Raw genomic sequence first — 24815 nt, 5'->3', positions numbered from 1 at the left:
TAATGAGTTATTTGCGAAGTCGGAGTCGGTGTGTTTGTTAGCCTTGGGACATTTGACCTGAATCCTGCGATACACACGAACTGTCTCGTCTGGATTGTCGATGCAGCAGCCAATTCCACCATTCTCGGTGAAATACGTGTGAGTGAAACATGTTCGAGATCGGTTGCGATGTTCAAAAGACCACATGTCGACGAGATGGCCAACGCTTTCTCCGCCAAAATCAGTTCTCACCAACCGATGAAAATGTCTTGCCAAGTAAGCAAGTGAATAAGGCCAATATTTCAAGCACACAGACCTCTTCCAGTCGAGAAGTTGAAGCAGCATATACAGAGCCGTCGTTTCGGCGTCGTTTCCAATCTCTCCGCGTAGCACTGCTCGAGAGAAGGGGTCTGTCGCATTCCAAGCCCATGTGACACCGCTCGCGTGGGTCCATATCTCTCGAGAGAAATCTCGGGGGTCGTACCAACGGAACACAACCACTGCCAGGCTCCATGACATTACAGTGCGGAAGAGCTCATTGGTATCTTCCGAGCCTCCGGTGTGATTGCGAAGGCACATGTCGATTTTGACGAGGCGGTCATCAAACGCCTCCGGGTCGCGGTTCATGTAACGGGCTTGCAATAAATCTCTCACCTCTTCGTAACAAATTTGCAGTGACAGGCCAAACCCAAGGCGTATACCCGCAACTACTGGATGACTTCCCACTGTGAGTTGGCCGTACCAAATGAGGAGCCATGCGTACCAACCACCATCTAGGGTATCACCCCCCCATCTTGGGTCGAATGCCGCATGATCTGAAAATGCGAACAAAATTTCGACGACTTTGGGATGCTGAGAGGGAAAGAGTTTTGAAGCTCGACAAAACATCCACTCGAAAAGATCTCGGTATTCCTCTCTGACGGTATCGTCATTATCTTCGTAGGTATCAATGAAGCGTTCCATTTGCACGAAGCGAGAAATTTCTTCAATTATGAGATCGAAATCGTCCGTTTGCGGTGTTCGGAAAATCCATCGAGAAAGAGCATGGCAAATTGACGTGACTTGAGTAAGAGCGGTGTGGACTGTTCTACCATACGGATAAAGATTGAAGACGTTGCCCGTGACAGATTCATATCGACCGAGGGAAACATCGACACTTTGTAACGGGTTGTTACAAACGAATGGCTCTGTCTTTGTATAGACGGAGTAGAAATGGGAAACATGAGCCTTATCAGTTCCGCCATCAACAGAACCGTCGTGGCGCCATACAAATGGATGCAGCATGCTGACCGTTTTGTTTAGAGCTGCCTCGTGTTCAGCAGGAGTTGAGCGGAGTCTAGTCCATAAGTGGATCAAAGGATGTATAGAAACATCACTCGTGCCGACAGACTGCTGGAAAAAGGAGAAAGATCGAAGGATTTGAAATGCTTGCTGGACTTGTAACTCTGAATCATGAGGCCTATGTTAACAAAATGTCTTTAACTCCGTGACAAATTGAAATAACCTGAGAAGAAGCCTTCATAGGTGAAAAGCTCTTGTGAAATTCCTTCAGGAGCCAGGTACCCAGACACCAAAAGTACTTCAGCGGCTTCTGGCATTTGGTTTTGGACAGCTTCGAATGAAATCTCCCATGTGGTCAACACGGTATCATCCTTTTCATCCGAGGCTGCCTTCCTAGCCTTTCGACTGAGAATCTCTTTCGGGTATCTGTGGTAGAGATCCAGGTATGCTGCAAACGGCATCTCTGAAGGATTCATAGCTATGTGAGCTCCTGCTTGTGATATAGCTAGCGGGAGATACGCAAGTCGTTGAATGATGGCCTGCGCATTTCTCCATTCTAAAGGAACGTGAGCAAAACTAGACTGACTGGCCGTCAGATATCTTCAGAAAATGTAGGTACCTACCATCTGTCCCGATTTCGGGCCCTTGTGGAATGCCTGTTGTTAAAAGCGTGAAAGCTTCGTCCTGTTCCATTAAAGGAACTTGGATTGAATTCCTGGTTATTGCTAAATCTGATCTTCGACTGGTAATCAGAACGGAGCCTTTGGCTTTAGGCGGCAGAATTTCCTTCAAATCGATAGTCTTCGGGTCGTCAAGGTTGTCAATGATCAATAACCAAGAGTCATTTTCCTCGTGTCCTAGCCACATAGATAAAGCTCTGCTTATATGTCCAGACTGGATTGTTTCCTCCAAGAATTGGAAACGAGGGTTTTCTCTCAGGCCATTAATCCTATAGTGACCCAGTATATGATTTCCACACTCTGTAATGCTGGTCTTCACTGTGTCGGGTCGACGCGCGTCTATCCAAAAGATTGATCCGTAAACCTTTTCTTTCAGGCGAGAATATTCGAGTGCGAGCTGTGTCTTACCTATGCCCCCAGTACCGTATAGAACAGCCTCCTTCCGCTCCATTCGATGGGAGCCAGGCCTGAGGATGTCGTCTATGAGCTGTAACGTGCGGTTCCTACCAGTGAAATGCTGATTCCAGACAGTTTTGAAAGTTACACCAAGGCGAAATTCTTCAGGCACACGTTCTACTCTGGCTTCAAGCCTTTTGTCTTCAGCCCTGTCTGGGGCCTGGAATGTTGCTATATGTCTGTCAATTATCTCAATCGCAAGACAACGGATTATGAACCCGTACTTTTCTTGATGAACCATCTCTCCCAATTTTTCTTAACAACTTGAGTAGCACTTCTCGAGTAGAACTCCAATCTTTTGGAAACTTTCTCGAAGTTTGCGTCTCCTGCACTGCTGAACTTCACCATGGTCGAGTGGTCAGCGACCATCGGGACGGATTCGGTATCAACTGCCCCAGGCACCACCGCTGACGCTTTGGGCACGACCTTTATCGAATACTGTCAGAATGTCCCTCACCAATGGTTGTATGGATGGTGTCAATTGAACTTACAATCGTACTTCCAAATGGGATAGGCATTGCGAGCGTTTCATAGAAGAAAACTGTCTTGAAGTTTTTGCTGATGGAGTTGTATCGTTCCTGGAGCTCTTCAACCCACTCACCATCCGACTCCATCTGATGCAGTGGTTTGATATTGGTGTGTGAAAAGATGGAGAGTATTGTTGTTAGTACTTTAGCAAGTCTAGCGCCTTCAGAACCGCGGTGAGGCGTTCCCAGGAACATGACAGCATAAGTCGATAGCTCGATTGACTTCTGCTCCTCTAGGTGATCTATATCAGCCATGTACGAGTTAAGTAGAGCCTCCAACGAGTCAGCTTCCTGCATCATTTTATCTTTCAGTAACGAGGAACCTCTTACAGTTTTAATAACCAAGCCGCCTAGACTATGCCCCACGAACATTATGGGTCGTTGCTCGGTCCACAGTCGTGATATCAGCCCTAGACTCAAGGTGATATCATGATACTCCACGACACCCAGAACATCAGATAACCAGATTGATATTTGAACTTACACTAGTGAGTCCTCGCTCGATTGTCAGATCGCTGACCAGTGCGCGTCCATGATCCGATATGCCCAATGTCAATTCGTGATCGCTTCCTCTCGTTCTTGAGTCATAGCTGTAAGAGTAGATTCGAGCCTCGGGAACTCGTTGAGGAAGCAGATCCTGCAACCAATAGGTTCCATTTTCAGCCGTCCAAGATCCTCTCCAATCACCATCCAGACCGTGGACAGCGACGATACTGGTTCACAAGTTCAACCGATTAGTAACAGCACACCTAACCGCTGAAGAATCAAGCCTACTCAATCTCAGCTCCTTGTGAATCAGCCAAAAGATTAAGCCCTAGTGCTCCAGAGGAGGAATTCCGTATAATGTTCAATGCGGCGATGCAGTTCCCGCAAAGCAGGAATATTGCCTGCAAAAGAGCCGGCAAGTCAGTTGACGCAACCTCAGCGGATTGAAAGGTCCAATGAGCTCACAAGCGGCCTCATTTTCAAGGCATGCTCAAAATTGAACAAGATGGGATATTTTGATGCTGCTGCCATTCAACACAGCTTGCGATAATGAGGCTTCACGTCGTGCAACAATTCGTGAGTCCGATCCCATGAGCTTGCGGCACTAGAGTAAGGAAAAAGTACATTTGCATTGCCAAAAAGACGCCGTCTGCCTTGATGGGATTCATCCATGATATATGACGTGTGACTGCGGCATGGAGGCCAATTAGGACGCAAGGTGGTGGTCATCGCTGCATAACCGGGCTGACAAGTTAGTGGGTTGCTCCTGCGTGTCACAGGCTGCGTGACAGATGACGGGAACGCGAAACAAAAGACAATCCCAGGTCATTGGCTGGTTCGCATTGCCTTACCCGTGACTGTAGGACTTCTTCAAGGGCTTTTAGGCAGAAAGAATCTCGTCTATGAAGGCGACGACAGAACATCTGACCTAATCAACTTCAACTGCATTAATTCTGCGACCAATCTCTCTACACCACAGCATCTAGTCGTCGCCGTCGCGAGGAATTGTTCTTGACTCAAAAGAACGATTATCGTCGAAGCTTTGCTTATTCAAACGAATTCAAGATGGCATCGAGGCCACCAAGCGCCGAGCGAGGTCCTACGGTACCAAGCACCCCAAGCACAACATTGCCAACTCCAGATCCGCCTAAAGCTGGCAAAGATTGCAGAGAGTCTGCTCAATACTATCCCAACGATCATGTGGTTGAAAATTCCGTCAAGGATTATAAAGTATTCATTACAAACATGCTGACCATTTCCATCTTTGGCGCGTCTACGTTCGCCGTAATTAATTGCCGGCCAAATGGAAGACCCTGTAGAGCTTTGGAAGCCAAGACAGCCACCATTCACCTTGCCTACAGTCAGAAGATTTCTCGCGGTAGGATGGCTTTGTTTTATTCTCACGATAGCCATCGCGGGCTATAGCTCGAGTCTGCTCACCATTTTACGCCAACAAGCTCAAGAGGCCGAAGATAAGTCCTGGCATCGAAACTGGGATAAGATCGGAATACTAGCGTCAGCAATGATGCACTTATTTATTGTGCTGGCGTTCTTGTTCCTGTCATTGGGTCTCGTTGCATACGTGGGGGCACTGGGATGGGTTGGGGTTGGGTTTTCCAGCCTTGCTGGCGCTTTCGTGATCGGGCTATCCATCTTTCAATGTCGGTAAGTTTCGCCATGGGACTACACACAAGTTGGACCTGATAACTTACCATCAAAGGAGCCACCATCGGCATAGGAAGTCTCATTGAATATATCAGCTCGTCGGCTGAGACCATGGTGTGTACGAGTGACTCAGAGCAGACTCATCCGTCATTTGGACGCGGTAAAAGGACAAGACACCTGGATTTTGTTTGTCATCTTTTCTATTCGCATACAGAAGCCATCGCTCAATACCAAATGGTAGAGTTCTGGGTTTTCTGACACGTCCGCCAGTGGATAGATCTCCGCTCAGGATGTGATGCTCGTTTTCACGCCCGTTAAACGGTGACAACTCGGCTCTGAGAGAGGAGCTTCGATGCGGGAGAGAAGACAACAGCACACAAGAAAAGCGCCTCCTCAAGGTTGACCAGCAGCCTCAGGCGTTGAGTGTGTATTCGTTACCAGAACACATCGACTTCTTCCGACTCGGGCTGGGTAGAGTGGCTGTTCTGCTGGGCGTCGTCAGTTCTCGTCTGTTGACTACAGAAGAAATGCGCAGTGCGCGTTTTATGTCGACAGATACCTTGCACGGCACGAGCGCTCATTGCACAAGCATCAACGACATGCGAGATTTTTAAGAAACTTAGCGCGTGCTGCGGACTCAGTACATACCTGCCAATCATTCACACAAACGGGAGGGATTGAAATGCTGCCCGCGTTAGAGGAAAAGCGTTAAGCGAGACGTTCATCTTCACGTCGATTGAGCAGCTGTAGTTCAGCTCCACGGAGTGAGCCATGGGAAGGTTCGAGTTCTCCGGGAATGCTGTCCAGGGAAGCTCAGTATCGGACCGTCAAGCAATCCCGGCCGGCTTCGGCGATTCGGGCAGTTTCAGGCCCCCGCCCCCGCCCCCGCTCATCGCCGGATGCTGGCGTCCGTGGACATCACGCCGGAACCCAGCTCAACATCCCTTATCAAAGTCCTTGGAAACTCAATTGAAAGTGTCATATGCCAAAGCTTAGCTAGGTATTTAAGAAAACACCATTTTGAGACTATCCGAAACCTTGAGCTTGCTTCTACTTCTGGTCTGCAGAACATGCCGAAACTCATACCCGGTGCTCACGTGATGCAGTCGATGGTGAAATCACATCTTAGGATGGCGACAGATGGCGAATTGCACCCGACCAACCCAGTCCCCCCTCAAACCATCTGAAAGATGACAAATGCGTATGATGCCACTCGGCGAGATATCGTGTTTGATGGGGGAATGTTTCTCTATTTAATTCACTTGCATGTATTGTACATCTCAGGTCTGAGCTTCTGAAGTATAGAACTCGTACTTGTCACAGCTTTTTGGTCTGAGCTTTTATGAAATTGAAATGGGCGGCGAAAGGAAAATCAAGTCTGTGGCCATCATTGGCGCCGGCGCTGCGGGTAAGCCAAGCCCAATATTATACGGCAGAAGCCATGCCACGACACGATCGTCTGTACACTTGCTTGATGACTACGGTTGCGGTAGAGCTGACTCGCATTTCGTGTGAATAGGTGCTGTCACAGCTGCTGCTTTCAAGGCGGAAGATTATTTTGAGAAGATTCGGGTGTACGAGCGAAGAGAATCTGCTGGTGGAACATGGTACGGTTCTTTCATTGGCGCTGCTATCTGTGCAAAGACTAACTGAACCTATAAAGGATATACGATCCGAACCCAGCCGAGCTCCCTCCGCTTCAGCCGGGATTACTGCCTCCGGAACTGGACCCGGCGTTGGAGATCCCGGCCGAGCTTCCGCAAGTGAAGCCGCATAGCACCTCTCAGGAGAGGTACACGCAAACGCCGATTTACCACTCCCTAACGTGAGCATTCCCACTTTCCAGCTTGAGGAAAGCTCCACGCTCTAATCATCTGCTGACATGTTGATCAGTACCAATGTCCCAGACATCGCAATGTCTTTTTCCGACTCGAGATTCGCTTACGGACCTTTCGCACCCCACTGGATCCCACGACAGTACATCGAAAACTACTTCTCGCAGCACAAGACGGATGATATTCTGGTACTCAATACGACCGTTGAAGATGTCACGAGAATTGATGCCGTTGATCGGCCTGAGCAGTGGCGATTGACGTTGCGAAGATTTGACCCCGCAAGAAACGTCGATGTGTGGTGGCAGGAAATTTTCGATGCTGTCGTTTTTGCGAACGGGCACTACTCTGTTCCCTACGTATGTTCAACCTCATATCCAACGATACTATAGACTAACGTGGCATAGGTCCCCCAAGTGAAGGGTCTAGAGGAGTACATCAAGAAATTTCCAGGCCGTGTTGTTCACTCGAAGACATATCGTTCACCGCAACCCTACGCCGGCAAGAAGATTGTTGTGATCGGCAACTCAGCATCGGGCCATGATGTTACGGCTGAGCTTGTGGGGACAGCCGCCGAACCTGTGATCCAGTCTCGTCGGAGTAAGTCTCGCTGGGATGGTGATGAGCCACCGCCTGGCCAGGCTTGGAAGCCCGTCATCAGAGAGTTTAAACCCGACGGACGGATCGTATTCGAAGACGACACCTACTTGGACGATGTAGATCACGTTATCTACTGTACGGGCTATAAGGCTTCGTATCCGTTCTGGAACAGCAAGGAAAACAACAATCGGCCGCTGTACGATTACAAGAAAGGAAAGCTGGTCAAGATCTTCTGGCACACGTTTTTCCAGGATTTCCAAACTTTGGGCATTGTCGGCATGCCCCGCGTTCTCACTTTCAGAAGTTTCGAATATCAAGCCATCGCCCTGGCAAGACTATTTTCTGGGAGGAACTCTGTCGCACTACCGCCTCTCGAGGAGCAAGAACGCTGGGAAAGAGAAAGAGAAGAGACAGTCCGAAGGGAGGGCAGAAAGTTTCACGACATCCCATGGGAGACAGGCGAGACCTTCGAGTGGCTCACGGGTCTGTACAGGGTGGCGGGTCTCCCAACGCTCAGGAGTAAAGGACGGGTGCCGCCTGTGCTTTCCGAAGATCTGATATGGGCTTTGGAACACTTGAAGAAGTACCCTGAGCCGGGTAACGGAGACGATGAGAAGTCGGGCGATCCGAAGAACAAGGGTGCACCGGAGGAAGTTGACGCATATCACCATGAGCGTCTCGATGGAGAGGCCAGAGGCCAGTGGTCGCTACCGGCGCGTCCCAAGAAGGATTTACTGAGCTTTATATAAATATCCTGGAACTGGAATAGGCTGAAGGCAGAGCGAGAGAAGAGCAAGACCACATAAGCCTCCCTTCATCGATGATTGAAGATAGATTGTTCTACTTGTTGACCCACTTCCAATCGTGCAGCTTCTTGGCCCTTGAATTATAACAACTCTTGTCCTCGCACCACGTGGAGTGCCGCATTTCCTCATCTTGTGTGTAAGTACTAGGATCAATGCCCAGAATCCATCCGAAGCTCTCTTCAGTCAGGCCAGAGTGCGCGGCTACAAACTTGAAGTCTGTACTAATGTCCCAAGACCCCAATAAAACGACTACGTCGTTTTCTTTTAGTCTCCATAGATACTTGAAACTGCAACGGCCGCAAAATATTGAGTGGTGATGGACTTGTTGGTGTTGCCAGCCATCGTGTACCATGAATCTGCCGATCAAATTTGGATTGTCTTTTGCGCGACAAGCGCAGCAAAAACGTCGGGCATAATCCGATTGAGGTCCGCTTGGTGGATGCCAATGACATTTGTTATCCATGAGGCGTCGCAATAATGGCAAAAGAGCAAGCTGGCTGCAGACGCTTCTGGGCCACGTGAACATTGCTTTTCGGTAGACCAGTCCACGCGCTTCCAGCATTCCTGGCATAGGTCCTTGCGCAGGCGATGCCTGTGGCGCAAACTTTTCAATTTCTTTTTGCCGTCATCTTGGAGACGGAAAGTCTTGAAGGCTCGAACCTGCCGCCGTACTTGAAGGTCAAATATTGACCTGAACAGTCGTTGTATCCCTGAAGGCTTCCATTGTGGCGTTTGCTTTTCTTCTGCTGTTTCATAGTTCTCAGCAAATGCGCCTCTCAGAGATAGTTGGAAAATCGGACTGCATGCTTGTCGGAAAAGGAAAAGCTCTTCAGGCTTGAGGTGAAGCATGATTTCGATAAGGAGTTCTCGGGGCATCCAGTGAATGGTGGAGTTGAGCTGGTTTTTGTTTCTGCGATCCTCCCAGCCCGTTGTATACGTGTAAGCTGTAGCATGGCTATCAAAAGTGCAGACATCTTTGCGATATTTGATGCACCGTTTCTCGGGATACGCCGTCTTTTCTTGCAATGACATTGTGGCCAGCGGTTTCTGTGAGCTGATTCTGATGCATGTTGGTATCTGATGCGTGGAGAAGTGCCAAATAGGAGCAAGGCAATGGTTTTCACTTTGAAGCAACCTTTATGAGCAGTCGAGTTTTCAATGATCCACATGAAACCTAGTTGAAGTGCCAGCCAGAAAGGTTGTGGGCACTAACAAAAAGGGGAGCCTCGCCCTTTGGTTTGCAGTACCAGATACGGTGTCAGAGTAGAATCACAGCCGCGAAAGACACGAAGGACATTTGAGACGATGCTCCGTGCCATGCTGAAGTATGCCCCAGGAATGCGGTTCTCTGGGTCGCCAAGATATGAAGTGCATTTGATGTTGTATTCATTCGAAAGAAAAGGAAATTGGTATATGGAAACATGAAAGAGTCTAAAGAACCATGAACACCGTGCCTGCAACAACACTACCCGTTACTAGGATAGTTAGGATGGCCGCTCCGGCCTTGTCTGCAGTAGTAATCGCCGACGGGGCCTTCGTCCCTGAGCCGTCACTCTTTCCTCCAGTGACATCGCCCGAAGAGTTTCCTCCCGTGTTAGCGGTGACGGGTGCCTCTGCAGACGAAACGAGGTTGTACATGATGATCTGCAGCGAGTTCATCTGGGGACCGACACCAACCAAGCCATCGAAGGTGTTGTTCAGCCAGGAGAAGCCGCAGGCCGTACCCGCATGACCCTTAAAGCCCGAAGCCGGAGATCCTGAACATGCCGTAGCTGCCGCCTGTGCACTGGACAGCAGCAGAGGCTGAATGGTGTCGGTGGTGTATGAAGCCACCTGCATCGTAGCGGCCATCCATCTGCTGAGATATCCCTTGAAACTCTGTGCATCTTGACTGCACTGCGCCGTCGGTTCGCAATATGCTTCGTAGAGAATATTGTTCTGGACGAACGCGGTCGTGATATCGGTGAGCATCTCGTCAACGCGCGTCTTCCACGTGTCGCTTTCCGTGATGTTGTACATGACGGCCGCGCCGTACAGGAAGATGCCGGCGTTGTAGGACCACTTCGTGCTATCGGTGGAGCTGGGACATGATCCCTCGAAATGAACACCGTCGAGAATCTCGTGGTTGCTCGTAATCAAACCGACGCTTGTTTCCCAGTCCCAGACCTTCTCGGCCCAATCGGAGTAGGTGGTGTTGCCGGTGTAGCGAGCTAGGCGGGCGGCCACGTTGAAGAAGCATCCGTTCGAAATCGAGTTCTTGTAATCGTATCCGGCGTTCCACGTGAAAATCTGCCATCGGACGCCACCGCCGCAGTTTCCTGTGTCCCATCGACTGACGTATTCGTTGAAGACTGCTTGTACTAGTGCAAGCCATTGTGGTTCGCCGTCTGGGGGATTCGGGTACTTGTGTTCCGCTGCTGACATGGCAGCCATCGCCCAGAAGCCCTGATCGTCGTTTCCTTCCGTCAAAGTCTGGTTTTGGGGCATATAATCATTATCGTCACCGACTTGATGCAGCAGAGCTTGTGTCGTGATCGTGTTGTAGGAGTCGTCGCCTGTGAGCCACCAATAATCAACCAGCGTGCCAAACATGGCACCAGCCTCCCACCCTAGAACGCATTGGAATTAGCTTTGAAATGATCCCAACAGTCGTGAATTCTCACAGTAGTAAGGATCTGGCAGGTTTCCTGGTGTGTCGCCAGTGTTGTTTCCTGTGTAATATTTCACCAATCCATATGCAATTGTGCCCGCAGCGCTCTTGATCGACTCTGCAGGGAGTTAGCCACCACCTCTTCGCAGCAGTTTTTCAATGATGAACTCACCATTGTCCGTGAATGTGACGTCGATAGCATTTACCGCTGTCGCCAAACCCAGACCCGCCGTCAATGTCGATAGTGTTGTCGGCTTCATCTTGACTGTGTTGGCTGGCGCGTGCCCAGGATGCCAAGGCGAAAACTAAAGTGAGTTCGGTTGAGCAAAGGCTTGAATCGATGTCGCGATCGCTTGGTACCTTGGCATCGACGACGACTGGGCTCAAAAAAGGCCGCCAGGACCGCCAAGATGGGCAGAAGGGTCGCTCGAGTTAAAAGGGAGCTTCAAGGGGCTGTGCAAACGCGGGTCCAATTTCGACCTCTCCACCGCTGACGTTTGCAACCCACAACTTCAACATGCAACTGGATGACAAACAATGAATATCGGATCCAACTTTTTCAAAACAAGCCGAGCATATTTTTCACTCCTGTCTGAAATTTGCATCTTCAATCCTGAGGGCAGATCTCAAGTTCCGGAGCCGCCCAATGGCATCCCAGCGTGCCAGCCTTATGTGCCTGCTGCGGACTTTGTTCAGGTTTATGGCGCAACAATGCAAGTGGATTTGCCCGTGGGTTCCCTCCATATCGTGAATCCACTGCCTGGTTACCGCCCAACACCAAGTGGAAAGATGTTCTCCAGAAGTTATGCACCAAGTATCCGTATCACTCGGCAACTAGATCCGTCGCCTTTCCCCGGATTGGAATGATGATCAAACGTGCGGACGAAGCTGCGAACTCGTGGATTTGTGACTGCAGATTACGTGCGCCTTTTGAAGGGCCGCGAGGCACAAGACAGAAAACTTCCGGTCCGCTCGGACTTAGCGTCGTTGGCCCCCCGGGTGGTGGGGTGATCTTCCTTGCGATGACGATCCGGCCCCATTCCATCGCCCAGAATTAGATCGTTAGTGGCAGAAGCTGTGGACTAGTTGTGGAGAAACGGTTGACTGACGCGTCTCAGGCTCTCCCAGCACGCGATGCGATGGATAGGGGTAGGCGGCTATCTTCCGGAACAAGTTCCAGCCCCTGCCGTTTTCCCTGGACATTTCGACGAGTTTTCAGCCGGGCAGTGCATGTTGGCTCGCCGGAACATGTCCTGGTTGTCTTCGAAGTCGTGTGTTTTCTTGATTGGCTCTCTGTTTGGCTGTAGGAAAGCTGTTGTTCTATTGGCTGAAAAAGGTGGATTCTACCAAATTGAGTACAAGATCCAACACACAATAAATGGAACCGGACATTGCGGAGGACCCAAAGGATTGGGGGTAGTCGAGAGATTCATATCTTATTGGTCTTTCTTTGAGGTTCGTGTCCAGAACTTCCCGCAGTTTAGCCGTTTCCCATCTTTCCTTGGGAGAATTGCACCTACGCTACAGAGTATCACAGACAAGGTATTAGAAGGGCAGTGGGGTCCCGGATTTCAATCTCCCTCCGAAACCTTGTTCCCGAGAGCCGCAGAGAATTCGATGATGGCCATGCAGGCTTGGAAGTCTTGAATTTAACAAAATGCCGAGCCTACGTGTGCTATTTCTGTTTGTGATGTATGATCCTAGCAATAATAAAAGACACTCGTCTCAAGCAACTTAGCCCCCATCATGAGCGCCCCCTTCACAAGGCTGTCCATCGACCTCCTTTTCCATGTTTGGGGGTGTGATGAGACCAGAATTCGACATCAGGCAGCGGATTGATTTGTTCACAGCCACCTTCATAAAAGCGGATCAGCACGAAGGATTGGAACGCTGCAGCGCACCAGCTCATCAGGGGTTGCGACTTTCTTTTGCAAACCCTAGACTTGATGTCTCGAATAGGAAAAGGTTTTTGTGGCCCGACAGGATACCTGCATATCCTCCAGAACCTTTTTCTCGTATTCACGACCCAATGATAAATGAGATTTGAAGGCTGCGAATGGCGGAATACAACATTTTGCTTGCTACATGGTCGATCTTTGGCATATATCGTCAAGACTATTCCATTTACAGTCACAACTTGTCAGCATTGCATTCCCTCAAGAGCCAGAAGGATCTCATGTTTGACCAATGTATTAGTGGACAGCGTTAAGACGCAAATGATGAAATGAAATCAATTTAGGGAGAATCGAGCTTAACAGAGACTTATCGGCATTGGTATCAAGTGGCCACTCAGTTGGTCGACATGCCGTAACCCCAAGTCGAGACTGCTCTTTGGTTCTGGTAATCCGGTGCACCCTTTCCTTCCACAATGCGTACATCTTCAACGCTGACTATGTCAAGCTCGGCCAGTCGTGTGGCTACGTGATGCAGTGTGGGTAGCTCATCAAAACCGAGGGCCTCAAAATGGATCTTCGCGTCCTTCGCCTTGAACATGCGCTCCAGCTTGAAGCATTCAGGAGACGGAGCCGGGGAGACCGTGGCGTACTCGACATCAGCAACACCCGGGCGGCCGGTGCGAGGGATGTACTTGAAGCAAAGAACATCCTGGCCGGGTCTTGCGGGCTCAGGAGGCGCCACCTCCAGCTTCAGGCCGGAGATCTTGACCTCTCCAAATTGATTGCCTTCCCAGCCCATCGAAAGGCTCCAGTCTCCTGACGCTTCAACGTTGTCCTCCTGATCCAGTGTCGCGAAGAGCTTCGGGTAGCCCAGCTCCTCTCTGCCGCTAAGGATAGGGTCCGGGAGGTTTTCAAACAGGACGCTGAGATATTTACCCTGAACAGTCTCGGTCTTGCCCTGGCAGATGACATTGTGAATGTAAAGGCCCGAGTGGTTGTATCCGCGGCCAGCCAGCCAGGGAAGGTTACCGAGAGAGGTAAAGGAGATGGACGCTTCCGCAAGACCCTCCACCACCGTCTCCGCGTCAATTTGGAAGCATGGTCGGGGGAGGAGTGCGACCAACTGGTCAACCGGGGCTTTGAAAGTAACTGTACAGGTTTTGGTGTTGACCTGATCCCAACCTTGGAGCGGTTGGTTGCCCTTAGCGTCTTGCCGGGGTCCTGGGCAAGGGCCGTAGCCCAAGGGCATGCGCGAGAAGTTTCTTCCTGTCGTGATGACCATATCTGATGTCTTCCTAGTGTATCGGTGACAATGACGATTTCTTTTTCTTTGGCGAATGAAGTTGAGTTAGGAGATTGGTTTGCTTGGCGGGTGGGCACAAGAAAACGTTCGTCTGACGGGCGGCCTGATCAATGATTAATGACGATGACATGTGACAACCGCGTCCGAGCCTGCGTTTAAAACGAGATCGATCCTCCAATTTCAGACTGCATTTGCAGAAAATGCAAACTCTTGGACCTCCTGTTATGAGCGGTGCAGGCAGCGGAGAAATATCACCGACAGCCATCCGCCGGAAGTCCGTGAGGGGAAATGGGGCAAGGGGGTTCCTCAGCCTCCGAGCCCAATGTCTCCCGATAGTCCGCAATATCTTCATTTTCGGTGTCGCAAATGTTTCGCAAATGTTAATTTGTGAGTAATGTACAGACAATGGAAGCAGTGAGTAAATGCCGCATTAATCGGCAGATGACATACGCCAGACGAAAGCATGATTAGAGACACTGAGCGATTGCCCGATGACCATTGGTGTAACAATGAACCTGTGCTATGAAAGACGTAAGTGATCCTCATGAAAAGCTCCCAATATCAAGTGTTAATTGGTTCCAAATTCTGGAACTCTTGGGAGAGATTTGCACCTGCTGACTGCAGAGTTGACGCCACAAGTATTCGGACACTCGTTCAATAATGTCTTTGGGTGTCCATTCCATAATTAAAGAAGAAATACACATTTTCGTCGACGTAGCCCAGAAATTTGCGAGAAGGCCTGCGCTCACAGACAAATTATAGTCGGCCTGAAGAAAAAGCTAGAGTTCTTTACTGCCTTTGGACTTGGTGTCGAGTTCAGAGTAATGTATCTCCATGACACCACCCGGTAGTTTGAAACGCAGTGGCACAAGTAACATCTCCCGCGAGTGCATCAATATCAGACGCAAAGCAAATGATGTGGCAAATCATTGACTTGTGCGCTGCCAAAAATGCGTCTTAGTGATCGGCAGATATGAGATTTCAATGACCAAGCCACTTTCAAATAACGTTATCAATCAGCCGTTTGTATCCCTCTGCTTTGGTGTCTTATTCGAAATATTCGATATCTATTCTATATCGTATAGAACGGATTATGAAATTTCTGAGGATATCAGCAGATACCAGACTCAGCTTGGTCATACTACGGTTGCAAAACTTGTCACATGGTTCACCCTGGGCAGTCAACTGAAGGGGCCAAGCTTGGCTGTGGTGGTTACTAACGGAATACCTTCCAGGTTGAAAGAGAACGTTAGCTGAGGGGTTTTGATCCGTCATCATGACATCAAGACGTTCTGTTGAGTTAATCTTCGGTAATGCTCGGGCTTCTTCTCAAAGTGAGTCACCCGACTTATCATCCGAGTCGACTGTCAAAAGGGCAAAGTAGGGCTTTGAAGACCTGCGACAAAACAACAATGATGATACAGCAGAAGCAGAGCCACTCTCATTGGACTAGAAAAACCACGTTGATCACTTCATCACATGCAGTCCCCACCCGTGCCATGGCGCAGACTTAGATGTCCCCTATCTAGTTTTTGACACAGCGTTTGAGCAACATGTGTATGGGTTAGACCAGAAACTTAATGTTGTAGGTTTTATAAAAAATTGATGACGACAGCATTTCCAACGTCGATCAAAGTATGGTCGAATGTGAAAACTCCAATTCGGTGCCAGGGAGTGAAGGTCTGAATCAGTGTATCCGTGATAGTAATGATACACATGTTTTCATGCACCAAGAGGGGCATAGCATCTTCTCGCCGATACAACAAACTACGTATGTCCCTGTCTCTTTCTGCCACTCTATTGGAACCGATGCTCAGAGGCAACGGTCTTACTATGAGGAAGTTAAACCGGGCCACAGTCCTCATATCGGCCCCTTTCGGCTGTATGTGTATGCGCTGCCAAGGGGCTGCTGCAATTTCCGGATCAGCGGCCAGACGAGCTCGCTCCGCGACGACCTTACTGTGTAAGCTGCGGCTCTCTCCTTCTGCAACTCTGTTCACGGGCTGTCTACTGTAATCCTATCCGGTCTCGCCGTTCCTCTGCAGTAAAGGAGTGCCTGATCTATCATGTAGCAGATGAAGGAGTGAATATCGGACAGCAGGTGTGTCTCCCAATGTCTGAAGAGGCTAAAGAAGTCATGCAGAACGTTGGACCCTTCTGGTTGGGGCTCGCCGCCTTTAGTGATGCGGGTAAGAACCTGATGCCGTAGTAGAGCTTGTGCAAAACGCAAACGTTCTGTAAGGGTTAGTGGATTGGCGGCGTCCGGATGTATACTCTCGAGCTCCGGGAGCCTTAATGCGGCGAATTCGTCAGTGAGAAGCTGCACGCTGTGATTCACGTGGAGCAGTGCTTTAACTACATTGATGGTTACTGACGCAAAAGACTTGTCGTCTCAGGTTAGTGACTTGTATCGCTGAATAATCCTCGTTCTTTCTCCCTCATCTACTTGGTGTTCTATTTTGGCTGGGACTAGAGTGGCCACAGCGAGGGCATCCCACAGGGCCAGGCCGAGATCCTAGACTAGAATGTTGAGGAAGACGGTTCGCTTGGCTGAAATGAACGCTCTCTAAATCGTGAGTGAGGCCCTGACGAAAGCATGGAGATCTAACTTCCGAATGTGAGGCAGATAAAATTGCCTCGAGCAGCTCCGTCGGTAGTGACTCAAGCCTATAGGGGAGATGCTCAGGCACCGACTGATTCATCGCTTGAATAGCTCTATGCAAGCCGAGGACGTTTTTCGGTGCTATTACGAGGTTTTATGAAAAGATTGGAGCTTTGAAAGAGTAAATAAGGTCAATTATTGTGTTACGGACAACCTTATTACCCAATGGGGGCAGGCCAGGGGGCAGACATCTAAGACGGATAAAAAGGGCAGAGCGCCGCAAATCAAGGCAACAGCGCGTCCACCATCATTCGCTGGACCATGTTGCCGGGCTTGGCACTTAGTCGTCCAACCCAATAACGGAAAGGATTGAAGAACACAGAGGAAATGACTGACGCCCCTATCTTCTGGCCTTTGAAAGGCGCTGCGTGTAAATAAAATGCTTACAGATTGAAGCCTTTTTTATATTGTAATTAATAAAGAAACCCTGAGAGAGGATATGAAGAAGGTTTTATATTTTGTAGTGTCAGCTTAAACTACCAGATCAACAACTGCAAATGAGGTGGCATAGCATTTTGACACTTATTCACCCTTCGCAGTATCTAAAGGAAGACAGTACAGGGAAATGATTAACATTTGAAACAAGTTGATTTATAAGCAAAGATGTAAATTCTATAGCAACTCTTTAATCCCGTCGCCCACGTCATCCCAGCCCCCTGATATCTATAGATCAACCCGCACGTTCTTTTTCATCCCCCGAATATCTCAAGGTGCCTCAGCCTTGGCAATTTCAACATGTTCCGCCCTGCTCAAGTGGTTATACGGAGGCTTCCTGTAATGGTTATCTCTCATATGACGATGGCAATTGTCGTTGAAGTCGTGGAGCTTGCGGCAGTGAGGGCAGACTCTAGATCGCAGCCTTGCTCTGCCTCGATCTCGTATAACCTTCCTGTTTGCTTCTTGTGACTTAGCGAGGAGATTCATGTCGTTGGGAGAGGCTGCTGACGCAGCAGCAGCAGCTTGTGCAAGTGCTTCGGAATTTGCAAGCAAGGCTTGACAACTCTGAAGGCACTGAGCTTCAAGGTTGGCTGGAACGGTCGCTATCAAGGCTGGAGCATTCCTGATGAAATCTTTGGCGGTGGGAAGGTTGTTAGCGAGGACAACAGGTACAGGGGCACCAGGGACAGGGGCAGCCGGTAAGGGCCCAGCAACGGGAACAGCAGCGGGAGCAGGATTCGAGTCCGGAGACGCTGATCCGGTTGTCGATTGGGAAGGGCTATCAGACGGGGAGGAGTCGATATCCATCCCTTCAAGGTTATTGTGCCCCTCCTCAACATTGTGATGGATGTCATAGGCACGCTGCTCGTTGTCGCTGAGTTCTACTGCAATTTCATTCTCGTTGCGCGTAACCCCGCGGTTCAACTGCAATCCTCTCTGTTGCAACATAAAGGCTCGGTCCGCGGCTGTCCTTACAATGTCAAGCTGTTCTCGCGAACCTGAGATACACTCTCGCAGGTCCATAATATTGTTCACCCTAGCTTCGAAGTCGTTGTCGTTAGGAGAGGACATTGTGACGTCTAGCCTCCTGTATTGTTCGTGTAATGGATGAAAATGGCTCGAAAAGGAGTTTTTGGCTTCTTCGTGGAACTGAGGTTGCGATGAGATCGTGTTTTTGTTGAAATTGCAATGTGAAACAATATAAGACAGGCGAAGGCTTGCGTGGAGTTAGAGGGTGAATTGGAATGATGTTGAGAATTGACGGGACTTCGGGAATTATTTAGATGCAATATAAGGTCGAGACGAGGGCAGAGCCGTCGCCAAAATGTTACTTGGTTCATTGTTTATCCCACCGCTGACTATGTTTCTGGACTGCTTTGAACTGCTTCCCTCGCTTCAAAGACTCTCATGGGGCGCTAGTTTCTAATTCTGATCATGGCGTTTACCGTCAGGAAGCAAGAGGAGAATATGTCTTTCTGTTCGGCTAACAAGCCTATTGACCGTGAACAATGAGCAACGCACAAAGGCAACCTTTGTAAGGTATCCATGGATGCCAGAGCAAAGGGTTCCTCCAGTGACAAATGTGTTGTCTTCTCCCTTGACTTTATCTCAAGGTTTAGACCACGTTCGAGTTGCTCAATCCAAAGGATTGATTACACATCCTGCGTTAGGTTTGCTTGCGCAAGAACCTGGCTGTAAAAATCGTGTGGACTATGCACCCCTCTCGCAGGATAATTCTGTTTCAAGAATACCCTCATACACATCCATGTGATGTGTAAATTACTGATTGAAAAATTCACCAATGAGTGTTCATCGCCAATACTCGTCAAACTCGATCAAAGAAGTCAAATCTCACCTTCTCATAAATTCACAAATTAATGAATTTAACTTGAGGGTGAAGGTTTTCTCATGGGTAAATACATGATGTCTTTTAACTAAAGTCCCACCAGTTTGGAGTCGCCGTTAAGTTGACCCTTGTCAAGTTCCCTTGATCGGCTAGCACGGAAACATTCGCCGGCATGAAGAACTGTAGCCCCAAGCCAGGCTGGCCAAAATGGGGCGAAATAGGACCGGCTTGCACCACAATTGGTGCCGCAACTCTGTAGACATGGTAACCGTATGGAGGATCGTTTGGACTTCGGGTGTTCAGATTCCACGGGGGCAGACTGCGCATGGCGTAGGGCGTGCCTGCCGGCGACGTGTAGTCACCCCCCTCACCACCGAAACGGTCAATGTAAACGCCCGGGAGGAGTGTGAAATTGAATGTGGCGGGCTTTCCCGCTGTGTCGATGCCGTAGCCCAAAACAATCGGATATCTCCAACCAGTCTTGTTTTTATCATCCGTACCCCAAAATTCGGTGAGATACTGGCCTGGGCACCGCCCGCCAAAGCGTCGATATGTGCTGTCCGGGCCCACGATTCCTTGAAGAGGAATTGCCGATGGCAGTGTCTTGGGTCCCAGGCGGAGATCGTCGCAAACATAATTGCCTGATTTATCCGCACTGTTGGTATTATAGTAGGTATTCTTGCAGAAATCGGGGCAGCGGGCTTCATTAAGATCGATCTGTTTTTCGGCACGTTAATCAACATGGAAAAAGAATATACAGTGTCCAAGGGGATTTACATCGCGTTTCTGGACGATTGGCGAGCCCAATACAACGGTTGCGCCGAGACACAGCGAGGAGAAAGTCGACAGATGCATCCTGAATGTGTTTGCGTCCTGTTTACCCAGGTATATCAACGGTGTAGCAAACTTGGGACGAGATGATGGTCATTTTGGCCCCTTTTATAATGAGTGGAAGTTGACCTGTGTATTATGTATGCGCCAAGGCCAAGACAAAATCTGTTGACAGTTCGCACAAACATTGATATTATTTCCCGAAACAGTCGTCCTGTCAACTTCAGCCAGCCGCTTCCTCACACCGGAAGCAGTTCACCGCTCCCAGCGGGTGCCACGGTAACGCGCATATGTGTGCAGTCGTATTCTGATATCCTGTCTTACAACATGTTGTTCGCATTGGAGTTCAGCACGAAAATTGTCTCCAAATACCCTGAGACATGCTTCTTTAGCGGCCCGCTCCTCTACCGCAACGTCTAGCGCCCCGGTACGGATGTGATTGGGGCGGTCTTATCGTCATTCTATTCGTTGGTTTCCCTGCGAGTTACGTTTTCAGGACCTCCACGGGCCTCGGGCCTAGCTGAGGGTCTTGAAACTGTCTTCACTGCCGAATGGGTGCTCCCGACCGAGTTCTCTTGGCTCTCCCACGCGAGGACTAGAAGGAGCATGTCTCAGGTTTCTAGCATGAAATCAGACCATTTCAAAAACAGTCTCTGTAGGGCCGGATTTTTTTCCCCGCACGCTTTGCGCCGTTCAACATCAAGGCATGTTGGCATATCTTCCTACACCGCCAAAGCTCGGCTCATGGCTTTCAACCCCAGTCTTCTTGTAATAATTCTGTATTATGGGCCTTGCAGACATAATTGGGTTCGCCAAGTCTCTTCTGGAGATGGTGAGCGAACGGATGGTAAGCGATTTGGTCGTAGTAGGAAATGAATGACTAGAATGAGCATGTCGAAAGCTTAGAAGAACCTAATAAAAGTTCAAAGTAGCCACGAACCAAGATCTGGGGATGAACACATTTTCATTTCTAGCAGATGAGTCATTTGGTTCCAGCAGCAGAACTTCAAGCTACTGAGATTGGAAGAGCACAGATACCCTTCAGATCATGTCGCGCAAGCATTGTTACATAGCATTTTACATGAGATTATTCCCGAGACTCACGATCGTGATACTTAAACGTCCCTCGCCGTCGAGTCCCCGGTCAGTGATCCCTGCCCACAAGGCTTGGCGGAAAGATCTGACTTCCCGGTCGATCATTCACGGGTTCTGGGTCAGCCAAGCGAGACCGAAGCGCTGTAGCATCAGAGCACCCGAATCGTTCCCAAAACACCATGTTCGGAATCCGCGATTTCCAAGGCATGATTTCTGTCATGATTAGCATCTTGGCATTGTCAACATTGTGGCGGGCTCGGTCGGTTCTGATAATGAAATCGGGATTAGAGCCCGGGTTTCTCGCTGCGACCTTCCTCATTCTTCGGTCACCCGTTCAGGGGTCCCACTGAACACGAAATGATGCCATGTCACTCTCCGAGTCCCCTCATACGGCAGTCAAAAAAGTGCGCCTCCAGGCGGGAAACTGCGGAAAAAAAGGTAGAAGGGAAGAAAGAAGACCGCCATCATCTTAAAAAACGGAAACCCGCTCCCGAGAGATCTCAATGTTCCTTTAAGGTGTCACAAGTTCACCTTCATTCCCGCCCGTGAAGCACCGTTCGAGATGAGGTCCTTGGCCATCACCGGCGCCCTCTGGGTCGCATTGGGCGCATGCGCGCTGCAAGAGCGTCAAGACGACAGGCCGCTCGTCGACTCGGCCAGCTTCCAAGCAGCCATCACCAGAGAGAAGTGCGCGCTGCCCCAGTCGAAGATTCTGTTCATGTCGCAACTCACACTTTCCGCAGCTTGGAAGCCAACCTCGTCTCCCTGGACGACATCGCCACAGCCAACGACGGGAACCGCGCCTTCGGCCTCCCAGGCTACGCCGCCTCCGTCGACTACGTCTACGACCGCATCTCCGCCGTCTCTGGCGCCAAAGTCTGGAAGCAAGACTTCTCCGCCGTCTTCAGCAGCGAGATCAGGGCCAACCTGACCGTCAACGGCGAAGCCCTCGCCGCGTACGGGCTTACGCTGTCGCCCGCGACGCCCGCCGAGGGCATCACGGGCCAGCTCGCCATTGGACCAGAGGGTTCAGATGCCTGCAACGCGTCCTCGTACGACGGCCGCGATGTGGCCGGCAAGATCGTCCTGGTCCGCGAGACGCTGTGCGACGGGTACAGCCGCAGCTCGCAGTACGCCGGGATCATGAAGCCGGCAGCCGCGGCTGGTGCGAGCGCTGTGATTGCGATTCCGGACTTCCAATTCAATTTGACCGCGGGGTCGCTTGGAGTGGCTGATGACGGGACGTTTATTCCTAGCGGGTTTGTCAATAAGTATATTGGAGATCCGCTGGAGGCGCGTCTACTCGCTGGAGAGGTTTTGACGGCGACGTTCTGGGAGGATGAGTACGTCGATCGTCGGGTGACGCAGAACGTCTTTGCCGAGACGGAAGGCGGGGATTCTGAGAATGTGATTGTTGTGAGTTTGTTTACCTACTGAAAGTCGGAGCATTGCTAAATGATGCCTAGCTTGGTGCCCATCTCGACAGCGTTGCTTGGGGTCCGGGTATCAACGACAATGGTGAGTGTCATCTTATTCACGTGTGTAGCCATGAGAACCACTAGGCTAACTTCAGCAGGATCTGGCGTGTCAATGCTATTGGAGCTCTTCCTGGCCCTCACCAAGTACTCCGTGAACAACAAGATTCGATTCGCGTGGTGGGGTGCTGAAGAAAAGGGCCTCATCGGCTCGCGCTACTACGTCAACAACCTCACCGCGGCCGAGGCGGGTAATATCTTGGCGTATCTCAACTTCGACATGGTTTCTAAGGGCTACTACGGAGTTTTCGACGGCGACGGTGCCTCGTACGGCGTCCCCGCACCGGCCGGCTCGGACGTGATCCAGGAGCTGTTCACCGCCGACTTCGTCTCGAAGGGTGTCGACGTGACAGCGGCTCGCTTCACTAACGGCAGTGACTACGCGTCGTTCTGGCAGGTGTTGAACAAGCCCATCGGAGGTCTTCACACGGGGACAGGTTCTGCCCAGGATCCGTGCTATCATCAAGCATGCGACAACATCAACAACCCGGACCTGGACCAGCTGGCGGTGAATGCAAAGGTAAGGCTTTCGTTCCTCCCAACTGTGTTTCATAACTAACCTGATCCACAGACCACCGCTCATGTGCTCTCGACTCTTGCTCTGGACGGTACCAATCTCATTAAGAAGCTGACGGCCCGCGACCTTTTCGCGCGTTCAGAAAGTCAGAAGCGAGAAATAGCAACCGTTGAGGAGTCTGACGATGAGCACCACCATTGTTGAGACTTTGAAAGAGCAATAGACTGAAGAGATAGGGTGTCTGATATGGGTGAATGACAAGCCTTTTTGGTATTGAATTACTAAATTACATTAATTGTGTGAGGGGTCAAGCTCATAGAAATGATGGAATGATATCTCTCGAGTCTTGAGGTTCCACCTTCTTTACGGGCGCTCGCCGTGGTGGCCTTGCCCTTGCAGTGCGATTCTTGAAGCGCGTGAATATGTCGTCGTCATCTTCGTCATCGCCGTCATCGAAAGCAGGCGTCGTCGTTGCAGTCGTGCTATTTGATGAGGAGCTGCTCATTGGTCTTGCTGTCGGTGATGTATGCTTTGCAGCTCCAAGCCGTGGCGTTCTTGCCCTTGCAGTGCGATTCTTGTGACGCGTGAAAATGTCGTCTTCGTCGTCACCATCATCGGCACCTGGCGTTGCAGTCCTAGTTGTGCTATTCGATGAAGAGCTGCTTGTTGGTCGTGTCGTCGGTCTTTCTTTGGATACTCGGGAAGCATGCCTCGCGGCTCCAAGCGAAGCAGCGGCTCCCGATCCCTTCGCTGTGGACTGGGCCGGATCCTTTGGCAAAGGCCTCGATACCTGCGCTGACCTCACGGGTTCTCGCCTCGTTGGAGCCTTCACCGAGCCGCCAAGGTCATCGCTCTCGGACTCCGTTTCCTCTTCCAAATCCTCTCTTCTGCTGACAGGTGCAGATCTCCTCTGAGACTTGATAACTCCTCCAAACAAGCTCGTCTTCGTCCTGGAGTCTGCCCTCGTCAGCGTCGTGAGCGGCACCTCCTTCTTCTGCGGGCTGTCCATCAACCCCTGCAGCGAGGTGCCGTGCCACGGCATGCTCGTCTCGTCGCCGCTCTCATCGTCGACGCCGGCTTCCTTCTTCGCTTTGCGGAGCGCCTCGCGCTGCTTCTTCTTACGGAGCAGCTCCTCTTGACGTCGCCTCGCAATGTCAGTCAGGGATCCAACGACGGGACGGGAAATGTTCTTGATCGTCTCCGCATTCTGAGATTTCGTCTGCGTTTTGAGGCGTTGGTACTCCGCTGCGTGGAGATGCGCTGTGAACTGGCCCGCGATGGTGAAGAGTTCATCCTCAACCATGCGATACTTGTCGTCATTTTCTAGGCCTTCGATCATGAAGCTGCGAGAGCATCAGTGCTGCACGGGCGTGTTTGTTAGGCAGAGAGCTCACATTTCCGGTATGGGCTGTGGTGGTGGTGAGGTCGAAGCACTTCGATCTGCAACGTGTGAGTGAGCGTCCGCGCAGCGCCGTGTGTGATGAGCACCTACTTCTGAGGAGGCCATTTAACCGTGACGATTGTTGCTTTGAGTTGCGCGACGTCGGTGTCGCCTTCTGCTTTGGCGTGGCGCGTTGCGGCGTCGCTGCTGAACGAGAAGTCGACGGCTTGGTGGCGGCTTTCGCAGGTGTTCGTACTGGGTCGACGTCGTCGCGCGCCCAGGGCAGTCGTCGTGTCATGTTTGGAGGGGTTGCAGTCGCGTGCGATGTAGAGATTGACCAACGCTGATCC

At 50.4% G+C, this 24815-nt stretch overlaps 8 protein-coding genes across 8 annotated transcripts; 2 read left to right on the top strand and 6 right to left on the bottom strand.

Moving 5' to 3' along the window:
* Positions 1–2539: 2539 nt before the first annotated feature.
* Positions 2540–3223, bottom strand: CGGC5_v004165 (uncharacterized protein; the record flags this gene model as incomplete). The annotated part of the gene is made up of 3 exons (XM_066151237.1): positions 2540–2556; positions 2621–2822; positions 2888–3223. The coding sequence occupies 3 exons, from the start codon at positions 3221–3223 to the stop codon at positions 2540–2542; spliced, it is 555 nt and encodes a 184-aa protein (XP_066009536.1).
* A 3204-nt stretch (positions 3224–6427) lies between these two features.
* fmo1-3 (Thiol-specific monooxygenase) lies at positions 6428–8255 on the top strand (the record flags this gene model as incomplete). The annotated part of the gene is made up of 5 exons (XM_066151236.1): positions 6516–6531; positions 6594–6681; positions 6738–6899; positions 6968–7265; positions 7314–8255. 5 exons carry the CDS (start codon positions 6516–6518, stop codon positions 8253–8255), a joined length of 1506 nt encoding a protein of 501 aa, XP_066009535.1.
* A 1488-nt stretch (positions 8256–9743) lies between these two features.
* DCW1-5 (Mannan endo-1,6-alpha-mannosidase DCW1) lies at positions 9744–11222 on the bottom strand (the record flags this gene model as incomplete). The annotated part of the gene is made up of 3 exons (XM_032033008.1): positions 9744–10921; positions 10976–11080; positions 11135–11222. 3 exons carry the CDS (start codon positions 11220–11222, stop codon positions 9744–9746), a joined length of 1371 nt encoding a protein of 456 aa, XP_031887641.1.
* Positions 11223–13251: 2029 nt separating this feature from the next.
* On the bottom strand, positions 13252–14139 carry CGGC5_v004162 (uncharacterized protein; the record flags this gene model as incomplete). Its single annotated transcript, XM_032033009.1, has 1 exon — positions 13252–14139. One exon carries the CDS (start codon positions 14137–14139, stop codon positions 13252–13254), a length of 888 nt encoding a protein of 295 aa, XP_031887583.1.
* Positions 14140–17527: 3388 nt separating this feature from the next.
* On the bottom strand, positions 17528–18331 carry CGGC5_v004161 (uncharacterized protein; the record flags this gene model as incomplete). The annotated part of the gene is made up of 1 exon (XM_032033010.1): positions 17528–18331. The coding sequence occupies one exon, from the start codon at positions 18329–18331 to the stop codon at positions 17528–17530; it is 804 nt and encodes a 267-aa protein (XP_031887584.1).
* Positions 18332–19190: 859 nt separating this feature from the next.
* On the bottom strand, positions 19191–19961 carry CGGC5_v004160 (uncharacterized protein; the record flags this gene model as incomplete). Its single annotated transcript, XM_032033011.1, has 2 exons — positions 19191–19823; positions 19884–19961. The coding sequence occupies 2 exons, from the start codon at positions 19959–19961 to the stop codon at positions 19191–19193; spliced, it is 711 nt and encodes a 236-aa protein (XP_031887581.1).
* Positions 19962–21594: 1633 nt separating this feature from the next.
* Positions 21595–23288, top strand: LAP2-1 (putative leucine aminopeptidase 2; the record flags this gene model as incomplete). Its single annotated transcript, XM_032033012.1, has 5 exons — positions 21595–21719; positions 21776–22448; positions 22499–22550; positions 22609–23087; positions 23139–23288. 5 exons carry the CDS (start codon positions 21595–21597, stop codon positions 23286–23288), a joined length of 1479 nt encoding a protein of 492 aa, XP_031887582.1.
* Positions 23289–23728: 440 nt separating this feature from the next.
* On the bottom strand, positions 23729–24763 carry CGGC5_v004158 (uncharacterized protein; the record flags this gene model as incomplete). The annotated part of the gene is made up of 4 exons (XM_032033013.1): positions 23729–23834; positions 23885–24427; positions 24479–24524; positions 24577–24763. The coding sequence occupies 4 exons, from the start codon at positions 24761–24763 to the stop codon at positions 23729–23731; spliced, it is 882 nt and encodes a 293-aa protein (XP_031887639.1).
* Positions 24764–24815: the final 52 nt, after the last annotated feature.

Source organism: Colletotrichum fructicola (genome assembly GCF_000319635.2).
Source record: "Colletotrichum fructicola Nara gc5 chromosome Unknown KSG_Nara_v1_contig02, whole genome shotgun sequence".
NCBI classification, from domain to species: Eukaryota; Fungi; Ascomycota; class Sordariomycetes; order Glomerellales; family Glomerellaceae; genus Colletotrichum; species Colletotrichum fructicola.
The sequence above is the reverse complement of the archived record's forward strand: the minus strand, read 5'-3'. Positions and strand labels throughout refer to the sequence as shown.